The sequence below is a fragment of the Ostrinia furnacalis genome, unplaced genomic scaffold (assembly GCF_004193835.3).
Source record: "Ostrinia furnacalis isolate ACB-3 unplaced genomic scaffold, ASM419383v2 OfSCF1351, whole genome shotgun sequence".
Lineage (NCBI taxonomy): Eukaryota > Metazoa > Arthropoda > Insecta > Lepidoptera > Crambidae > Ostrinia > Ostrinia furnacalis.
In genome coordinates, this window is record NW_021131590.1 from 657,124 (window position 1) to 668,283 (window position 11,160).

The window sequence follows — 11,160 nt, forward strand, 5'->3', positions numbered from 1 at the left end:
AGATGATGTATATTGGAAACGAAACGCGGCTCCCAAAATGCTAAGTAGAATTAAAATATTTAAAGACGTCATCATCAGCTTCTCATGTTTAACCTAGTGTGGACAGTATGACTAACCGTTTGTTTGTTTTATTATTTTCTAGCAAGTGCGCGTCCAGGAAACAATGGTTGATTAATAAATAGTTTAGTAATGTTCAGGGAATTTAGTCGAACAATAAAAGATTTGGATTTTAGAATATTAGGTTTATAGATTTACCAAGTTTGAATATAAATACAATGCAATCAAGTTAATAGTTCGGGAGGCGAAAAGAGGTCTGTCGTTGGAGTGTGAATTTGACAGCTCGGCGCAGGAGCGCCCACGTTACGCGCTGTGATTGGTCCATAGATCAGCAGCGACATTATGGCGTAGACATCTTGCCGGCCCTTGGAAGCTCTAGCGAAATAGAGCTTTCAAAACTGGTTTTCTGATGTTGGTAGAAGGCAGAGGCGATTGAGTGCTCTCCTGATCGTTCCTTGCGAAGTGGTGACGTCAGCGACGCGAGGCACGCAGTCGGTTCCAGGATATATCTTGGCAATTCTGCCTAATCGCCAGCATAGGGGTGGGGTGCTGTCATCCTTGACGAGCACTAGATCATCTAGTTTCAAGTTAGTACAATTGGTTCGCCATTTTGTGCGTTGTTGTAGCTCAGCAACATATTCGGTGGCCCACCGCTTCCAGAAGTGTTGTCTGTATTGTTCGAGGCGTTTGAAGCGGTCGAGGCGATTGCTGTTGTGGTCCATGAGGCTCGGCGACGGCAGCGATGTCAGCGACCTACCGATCAAAAAGTGAGCCGGGGTAAGGGACTGATAGTCATTAGGTGAGGAGCTGAGGGGACAAAGGGGGCGGCTGTTGAGGATTGCTTCAACTTGTGCAAATAGAGAACTGAGTTCCTCGAAAGTCAAGTGAGTGTGTCCGAGAACTCTAGAAATGTGATGTTTAGCTGATTTGACCCCCGCCTCAGCCAGACCATTGAAATGAGGAGCGTATGCCGGAGAAAATTTAAATTCGATGCCCCGACGAGCTCCAAAGTCTAAAATAGTGTCTTTATTGGACTCTACAAAATTAAAAATTTCCTTGGCTGCGGCAACAAAATTTCTACCGTTGTCACAATATACAATTTTTGGCATACCTCTACGTGCAATGAATCTATTTAAAGTTAAAATAAATGCATCCTTACTTAGTTCACTTACTGCTTCTAAATGAACACATTTGTACCGAAACCACACAAAAATACATAAGTAACATTTTGTGATTTTGCAGCCTCTCCCCTTTCTATCTGTAATGTAAAATGGTCCAGCAAAGTCAGTGGCCACTGTGTTAAATGGATAGTCAGGCTCAACGCGTTCATTGGGTAGATTTCCCATGATATTAGACATAGTCTTGCTCGTAAAGCGTCGACATACATGACAATTACGAACTGTTTTTCGTGCCAAGTTACGACCACCTATAGGCCAATACTGATCTCTTATAGAGGCTAACAAATGTTGGGGACCGCAGTGTAGGAGTCGGAGGTGTTCCTGTTGAAATATCATTTTTGTTAGAGGATGGTTTGCGTTTAAAACTACAGGATGCCGTTTTTCATAGTCATAATTTGAATTGTCTATGCGACCTCCCACACGCAGGGTTCCAGTTTGATCTAAAAATGGATTGAGGGATGAGAGATGCTTTTTGGGTGAAAGAGACTTATTTAATTTGAGACGATTTATTTCGTCATGAAAGCATTCGTTTTGAGCTATAATTATGAGCATTTCTTTTGATTTAGTTAATTCATTTATTTGGAGTTCTTTAACAAATTTATTTTTAGGATTTTTGCAATTGTGAATGAATCTGAATACCCAAGCATAACTCTTTGTAGAGTAGAGAGTTTAGAAAATCTATTAAAATCGACCACCTGTTCTTCAGGTGTCACTTCCGCCGCCAGAACGGTAACGGGAACAGTAAATGTAGGCCAGGAAGATTCTGGCTGAAGAAGGAATGTAGGCCCGTGCCACCATAAAGAACAATCTTTTAGGTTTTGAGGATCTATGCCTCTAGATGCCAGGTCTACTGGATTGTCGACAGTGGGTACGTGTCGCCACATAGAGACATCGGTGAGTTCTCCTATAATAGCTACTCTGTTAGCTACAAAGGTTTTTGCTTTACCTTCGGACTTGAGCCAACCTAGGGCAATACTAGAGTCAGTCCAGTAGAACTGTCTATCGATTTTGCACCTTAAGGCCTTTGTTACTGACGAGCTAAGCTGTGCACCTAGGAGACAAGCACACAGTTCCAATTTTGGGATAGTGATGGTCTTTATGGGAGCGACGCGCGCCTTGGCGGTAAGCAAATGAACTTGACTGTTACCTGATGTGTTGGTTGACTTTAAATAGACACAAGCGCCATACGCTTGTTCTGAAGCATCACAGAAGCAATGCAGCTCGATTGTCGATCGATCTTGCATTAGAACAAGCCTGGGAACATTTAAAGCTGAAATGTAATGTACATTTTGAGCAAACTTTAACCAAGTTGTTTGAATGCCATCAGGGACAGGCTCATCCCAATCTAATTTTAGAGACCATAGTTTTTGCAATATTATCTTGGGTTTTATAGTGCATAATGAGAGCAATCCCAGTGGGTCGAATATTTTAAAGGTAGCGGAGAGAATAGATCGTTTAGAGATAGTTTTGATGGGATGAGCTTCGATTTCGAAGTTAATTTTGTCTGAACTAGGCGACCAGCCGATACCTAATGTACTAGTGGCATGACTGATTATTAGGTTATCTGTTTCAGTTTGCAATTCATTTGCAGGGAATAAATCAGGAAGGTTAGATCTGTATTTCCTGAGGTTAAAACAGCCTTTAGATAGTTCATCTGACACCGAGCGCTGAATATGACGAAGTTCTGAAGCCGAATCGCTTCCTGTAAGCAAATCATCACAATAGAAATCTCTTTGAATAATAGTTTTAACATTTGGATCATCACATTCCTCCCCCAATTGCCAGATACACCTTGTAGAAAGAAAACTTGCACTCGAGAACCCGTAGGTTACTGTGTTTAATTGAAATGTTTTTAAAGTTTCGCCTTCATTGTTACGCCATAGAATTATTTGAAAGCTACGATCTGACTCTCTAACATTGATTTGGCGGTACATTTTTTCAATGTCCCCCGATAAAATATATTTGTGTTGGCGGAAACGAAGGAGAATGTTAAATAAAGAATCCTGTACTATAGGTCCTACCATTTGCAAATTATTAATAGAGAAACCAGAGGAAGTGCGAGCTGATGCATCGAACACAACCCTTAATTTTGTGGATTCACTTTTTTCTCTAATAACCGGGTGGTGAGGTAGAAAATAACAATTTGTGGGTAATAGTGAACTCTTAGTTTCAGAGAGATGACCGAGTTCAGCATACTCTTCAATAAATTCTGAATAGGCCTTTTTGAGTTCTGGTTGCCTTTTGAAACGACTTTCTAAGCTAATAAATCTTTTCTTTGCTAATTGATAGGAATTACCTAAACAATCTCTATCGTCTCGTAAGGGTATAGCAACACAAAAACGGCCACTGTCCTCACGAGTGGTGTTGGCGATGAAATGTTGCTCACAAAGTCTTTCCTCGCGTGTATAAGGCTTAGTGGGTGGAAGGCTCTCTAGCTCCCAAAAAATTGACATTTGTTTTTCTAGATTAGGGAAATCTTGATTATTTTGTGTGAAATTGCATATGATTTGCTTATTAGGAATAGGTTTGGTAAAACTTGGCAGAGGACCTGCAATTAGCCAACCTAATTTTGAATCACGAAGTATAGGCATATTTTTCCCTAGAGTTGTTTGTTTGGACCCTATTAGTTGCCAAAATAGATCAGCACCAATCAACATGTCAATAGATGAAGGACTGTGAAAATTAGGGTCTGCTAGCTTGACATTAGGCAGATTTAGGACCTTTGAATCAATAGGTATTTTAGGTAAGTTGTCTGCAATTTTAGGTATAACTAAGCATGATATGGATACTTTGAATGAACTTTGCTTGGATTTTAGAAGAAGAGCACATCTCTCCGTAGTTTGCTTAATTGGAGTTTGACCGATACCAATTACATTGACATTTGATGGCTGAGAAGTCAGTTTTAATTGTTGCATAACTGCTGAACTTATAAATGATGACTGGCTTCNTTATTAGTTGCCAAAATAGATCAGCACCAATCAACATGTCAATAGTTGAAGGACTGTGAAAATTAGGGTCCGCTAGCTTGACATTAGGCAGATTTAGGACATTTGAATCAATAGGTATTTTAGGTAAGTTGTCTGCAATTTTAGGTATGACTAAGCATGATATGGATACTTTGAATGAACTTTGCTTGGATTTTAGACGAAGAGCACATCTCTCCGTAGTTTGCTTGAGTGGAGTTTGACCGATACCAATTACATTGACATTTGATGGCTGAGAAGTCAGTTTTAATTGTTGCATAACTGCTGAACTTATAAAGGATGACTGGCTTCNAAAAAATATAAGGAAGCCAGTGTTGAAGATAAGTGGGAAATGGTGAAGAAGGCAAGAATGTGTTTCAAATGCCTGCGCTTCAAGCACGCAAGGAACACATGCCGGGCACAGCCGTGCAAGAAGTGCACGAGGTGGCATCACACCAGTCTTCACTCGGAGAAGTCCGCAGCAACAAAGACTCGAGAGAAGCCCGCCAAAGGAGTTGTGTCGTCAGTGCACACCACGAGCTGCGGAAGGGCCTACTTGAAGATAACGCCGGTAAACCTCTACGGACCCAAAGGGACGGCAAAAGTGCTCGCGCTCCTGGACGAAGGGTCCACCGTCACGCTGCTGGACTCATCAGTGGCGAANGCAAATTATCCCGTTAGCTCCTCGTACTAAGCTAAATCGAGTGTTTCTTATTTATCTTATTTTATGAGCACAGACAGCTTCTTACTAACAATCGTAGGAAAGATATAATATTTTACCTACATTTCAAGCCAACGTAAACTTTCATACGAATTTGCATCATTTTTATTAAAATACTAGCGGCCGCCCGCGACTTCGTCCGCGTAGATCCCGTTTTACCCCCTTCATCTATCCTACGCGGTTAAGATTTTTTTATACAAATGTTTTTTTCCCGCTAACTCCCGTTCCCGTGGGAATTTTGCAATATCTTGTTGTAACCAAGTTTTAAGTTTACTAAGGTACCTGGATACCAAATTTCAAGCGGCTAACTTAAGCGGCTTAGATTTTTCATACAAAAGGATTTTTCCGCTAATTCCCGTTCCCGTGGGAATTTCTAAGTATACTATAACCTGCCCAGGAGTATGACGAATAATTGTACCAAGTTTCGTTAAAATCCGTTGAGTAGTTTTTGTTTCTATAAGGAACATACAGACAGACAGACAAAAATTTTACTGATTGCATTTTTGGCATCAGTATCGATCATTAATCACCCCCTGATAGTTGTTTTGAAAATATATTTCATGTACAGAATTGACCTCTGTTCAGGGAATTTAGTCGAACAATAAAAGATTTGGATTTTAGACGAAGAGCACATCTCTCCGTAGTTTGCTTGAGTGGAGTTTGACCGATACCAATTACATTGACATTTGATGGCTGAGAAGTCAGTTTTAATTGTTGCATAACTGCTGAACTTATAAAGGATGACTGGCTTCCGCTGTCAAGTAAGGCTCGTATTGTCAAAGATTTGTTAGTGATAGGATTGAATATTATGACTTGAGCTGTACACAGCAAAACTTCAGGGGCTGAAATAACAGACATTGAAAGCGAATAATTAGTGCTGGTATTTTCATTGCCTTTTGAAATGTGTAGTAATGAATTGTGGCGCTTTTTACAGACACGACAAGAACCTGAAAGTTTACAGTTGTCAGTGTTGTGTCCGGGCCGAAAACAATTTTTACATAAATTTAGTGACGTTACAATGGAGTTCCTATCTTCTGGAGATTTAGATTTGAATGTGGGGCACTCATAGAGGCGATGATTTGCCTGGCACACTGCACACACAAAATTTTTGTTATAATTAGGAATAGACTCCTTAGACGTAACGACAAGAGACCTTGTTTGAGTTTTAGGCTGAATTGGAGAAACTATAGGCTTCGTTCGGTCTTGCTTGTTACGAAAAACAGTTTCTAAAACGTCAGCACGACTTTTCAAAAAGCTAAAAAAATCATTGAGAGTAGGTATTTCAGAGATAGAATTCCTATGTTCTTCCCATTTAAAACAAGTAATGCCATCTAACTTTGCTGTAACCATGTAGATTATTAGGACGTCCCATTTATCGGTAGGTAGTCCTAGCGTACAGAGGGCACGCAGATTTTTTGTTACATGATCAATTACATAACGCAAAGACTTGTCTGACTCACGCATTGGTTCAAAACTAAATAAAGATTTTAAGTGATTATTAATTAATTGTCTTTTGTTGTCAAAGCGCTCGCACAGAAGTTGCCAAGCCTCTGGATAGTTTTTGGCTGTAACTTCTAAATTACAAAGTACTCGAGCTGCTTCACCTTCCAAGTAAGAATTTAAATAGTGAAATTTATGTATATTGTTTATTTTATGATTGTCATGAACCAATGAACAAAACGTTTCTTTAAACTCTAACCATTTGTAATAGGTGCCATCAAAGCTGGGTATTTTGATAGTAGGTAGTTTAAACCCAAGTGGATTATGGCCCTCGTCATGGCAATGGTGATGAGTGGCATGAGTTGAAGTATTTGAAGTTATTTCATCTTGAGAAGATTTGGAAGGTGAGTACTTTTTTATAGTTTGTTGAGCCAATGAAATGTAAGTATCAAAATCTTGTTCAAAAATATCACGAGTTGTTAGTTCGACACTTAAATCTGACACATTCATCAGTTCGATTTGGCTTTGCAGCTCGTCGAACTCAATGTATAATGACTCCATTCTAGATAATTTCATTGAAAGTTTGCTAATTTCTAGTTCAGATACAGTTTCTAGCGTTAATAAATTATCAACGTGATTTTTAAACTTTGTTAGACGTCCCTTGGCTATTCCACGCCTAGAATTAAGCGAAGAATACCCTTCGGGGGTCTTTGAGTCATTAGACATTGTGGCAAAATAAGTTACGTTAACGGAAAACTATAAAAAATAATGAATTTGAATACGATACGCTCCTCACTTCGTGTTCCGGCTGAGATGCACGTTGAATGCGCAGCGGGTCGATCAGCTGATGCGCTCGAGTCGTAGGTAGCAGGTGGCCGCGAGAACAATAGGCGCCGAGTGCACGTTCGTAGCGCGTGGTCGGTCGATGACCGCACCCAATCGAAGCACACTGGAATGTTATTTTTGTGCACTTATTATGCGGAAATTAAATTAAATTGAGAAGCGGGGCGATATTTATGTACGCGTTGTAGCTTAATAATATGCTTAAATCGTAGTCAGTCAATTGAAATATGCAAATGAGTGCAAAATATTTAAAATAAATGCAATTGTAGCACAGAATTTAGCGTAGGCGAGCAAATTATTAAGCTAGTGCGCAGTATGAAAGAAGAAGTGATGGAAAATAATTAAATTTGAAATGAAGGTAGGAATATAGTGCCAAAAAAAATCGAAAGTTCTTAAAATAATGGAATGTGGGCGATTTAAAGCGTGAAATTGCGAATGAGAAGAGTTAATTTGAATAGTTAGGCACAGAATATTGATTTGAAAGTGCGAATTTAACGGTAAAACACCACTTGAATGCAAGTTACAAAGTTCACTAATATGCACAAGTCAAAGGGGACGAAATTAGGATAGAAGAAAAGGAACGGGCTCACAGTTAGAAGGGCAGGAAGCAATGCTGGGAAGAGTAGTCCAGGCTGTTGGCTGCTGTCCGTCCACCTCGTACGTAGGCGTGATCCGTTTTCCGTAATTTCTTCGATACTTCTGTTGTGGGGCGGTGCGGGGCGCGAACTGGCTGCGTGTGCGCTCCGTTGTAGTCACCGCTGATGGTTTCCGTCCTTGGTTAGGCTTGACTTGGCTGCAAATTGCTCCGCGCGCAGGCGATGACCTTTGCCCTCCACGCGTTCGGTTGACCGTTGAATTGAGACTTCGTGTTTTAGGCGGAATATTAGTCCTGTCACGGTTTTGTTCAGGGAATTTAGACGAACAATAAAAGATTTGGATTTTAGAATATTAGGTTTATAGATTTACCAAGTTTGAATATAAATACAATGCAATCAAGTTAATAGTTCGGGAGGCGAAAGAGGTCTGTCGTTGGAGTGTGAATTTGACAGCTCGGCGCGGGAGCGCCCACGTTACGCGCTGTGATTGGTCCATAGATCAGCAGCGACATTATGGCGTAGACAGCCGGGCTTAGAAGTTAGTCAAGCTGTCAAATAAATAAGCTGTATTATTTAGTTGACAGCAACTTATCGCAACGTCATCTATTAGAAATGACAGCTCGACATACAAATTAAAATACGGCACTTAAATAAACATTAACTTTATTCTTTAGAAAATAACTATATTTAGAAAATAACTAGTTAGATTACGAGTATAGGTACATACCTATACTCGTAATCTAACCAGTTATTTTCTTTTTAATACAAGGCGGATATTAATAAACAACTTTAATTTCAGATACAGATGTCACAAGCAGTGTTTTTTAATTTTATTTTATCCTGTATGTCTTTATGATATTTACTTATTTCAGTTTTAGATGTCTCTTAGAATTAGCTTTAGTTAATACCTATTTTGCTCACCAAGGAATCTGACCCAGAGATCGGGAGCCTAATTCTTCAATCACTGATGCTTTGTGCTACAATTTGAGCAGTTAAAAATAAACTACGAGTCGACTCTCAAACGTACTCCACAGTATGTGAACGGGGCCCTGAACTGAATTGTTTTAACACATCAAACTAGATTGACCTTCGTGTTTATCGATGCCTCATTGACAATCGTCTGAGCACATCACATTGTGTGCTTATATCATTACATAACACACTGACATTACAACAACTTCAAGATTTTAAATAATGGAAAAGAAAAATGTCTAAGGCTGGGTTGCACCATCTTATTTTGACTGTATCAAACGTCAAAAATCTGTCAAACTCCATACAAAAATCACCGGTTATCGTTTTAGTTACGGTCAAAGTTTGGTGGTGCAACTCAGCGTAAGTCACTTTTCTTAAGCGGTATTTCTTTACGTCGAATCAGAAATGAAGAGATCCGTAAACGAACCAAAGTCGCTGACACAGCTCGACGGATTAGCAAGCTAAAGTGGCAATGGGTAGGGCACATAGGTGCTTGCTAATCCGCAGAACTGACGGCCGATGGGGCAGCAAGGTTCTGGAGTGGGCCATTTTGTACCGGAAAACGCAGCGTGGGACGTCCACCCACAAGTTGGACCGACGACCTCATAAATATTGCAGGAAGGCGGTGGATGTAGGCCACTACCAACCGCGCAATATTATGTAAATCATTGCGAGAGGCCAGCAGTGGACAAACATCTTGTGGCGTAAATGATGATAGTGAAGCCACTTTTTCCTTTCTGAGAGTAATACCTGAAGACTTATAATTTTTCCACTATAACTTTTTTATTAGACTCGCTCTAACCTTGCACGGTTACGGCAGGACTATGTTTACACGTAAAGCCAACATAAAACGTGAAAGCTCCCCGGAGGCAGCTTACACGCGCTTTCGCGATAGTTCGACAAATAGAGGCGTCGTCGAGCTACGGCACGCGAGAGACTACGGTAATGTGAACTCGCTTATGGCATTACTAAATGGAAAGAAGCATTTGCCTTTCTGTGTATTTTCCACCATTTTCTCACATAACCTTAAAGTACTTGTATAAGAAAATTTCTTAGTGGAATTTCTTTTATAACTGTCTGAATGATACATTTATCACTATTTCCAACTATTCATATTCCCGATAAAGGATATTCCATTTATAAATTCCACACTAAATTCCATTAATTATGAATCAACAAATTGTATTTCAATTCATATGATTCCGGCAGAAATATCCGCTCATAAAATTTAATATTTCACCCACAATTCTTGGAACCGACAACACAAACAGCAGATGCTATTAAAACATTACAAGGATCGTAGAATTTTAAACAAGCATTCCGGTATAATTTTTTGCACGAAATCTTCGCATAAAAATAGCTATATCCTCCCATTCCTAGTGATAGGACATCAGCATTCCTCGAATGTGATCAGGGCTGACAGTTATTTACTCAGAAATTAAATTAAAGATTTATTATCTTATCTTATTTATTATCCTCTATCTAAGCTTAGCTAAATACATGTGTTGTACTAGTATGTAAGATGTTGTAGACTCGTCTCGTACTTGTAATTTTTTATTTTTACTTTGAAATAACGTGATTGTTATTTAAAACGTACATTTTTAACAAATCAGTGCCCAATTCAATTATGATCACCATCTTAGGTTGTTTTGAAACACAAAAAATATAGATACAAAGAAAGGCAAATACATATCGTAGCTATTACGTGTACCTTTCTGTCACTTGTTTTGGTATAAAATAATTATTTTGTTTTTATATCTGCAGGGACATGGAGTGCAGAAGCGTAGCAGATCAACGGGCTCAAATTCTCCAATTACCAGCATCGCTGCAAGAACCCTGTAGCACCCTAGATACGTTGCTTGCTTTCTGGAGGGATATGGGATGGTTGGAGTAAAAAATAAACCACAAATCGCGCACAATGGCCCAATCAAGACGCTAAGTGTGATTCGATTGCCCTGCAAAACTAAGTAACTAATGTCTGCAGGGCCAGCCCTACCCCGCAAGTTTTTGCCGCGTAGCCTGGTATCACCGGCACGCGGTATCTGCTCCGCAATACTAGGTTTTGTGGCACGTGATTTGAGCGCGGAACGCGGAGGCGGCGCGCCATTACTGTGGGACATGGGCAGGTGGTTATTACGGCTCGGCTTCTTTTTCAGATTACAGAATGTACAGCTCCTGATTGCGTATATAAAGTTCCTCAGGGATCGCCGGCGATACGAAGATATCGAAACTTTTTCTTTTTGACGCTCAAAATACGTCCCTTACATGACTAACTCTCTTATCTCAGTTTTGCCACTTTCTCAAAACTACGGGTTTATATTTTTTTCAAGTTAACTGGGTCAGATACGTTAGCTACACACGTGTCTTTAAGTTGAGAACCAATGTACATA

At 39.8% G+C, this 11,160-nt stretch overlaps 1 protein-coding gene across 1 annotated transcript; it reads right to left on the reverse strand.

Moving 5' to 3' along the window:
* Positions 1 to 324: 324 nt before the first annotated feature.
* LOC114352407 (uncharacterized) lies at positions 325 to 3,908 on the reverse strand. Its single transcript, XM_028304003.1, has one exon. The coding sequence runs from the start codon at positions 1,785 to 1,787 to the stop codon at positions 450 to 452; it is 1,338 nt and encodes a 445-aa protein (XP_028159804.1). The 5' UTR covers positions 1,788 to 3,908; the 3' UTR covers positions 325 to 449.
* Between the last annotated feature and the right edge of the window lie 7,252 nt (positions 3,909 to 11,160).

Coding starts and splice junctions, on each gene's coding strand:
- LOC114352407 (XM_028304003.1), bottom strand. CDS start 1,787: ATGCTCATAATTATAGCTCAAAACGAATGCTTTCATGACGAAATAAAT.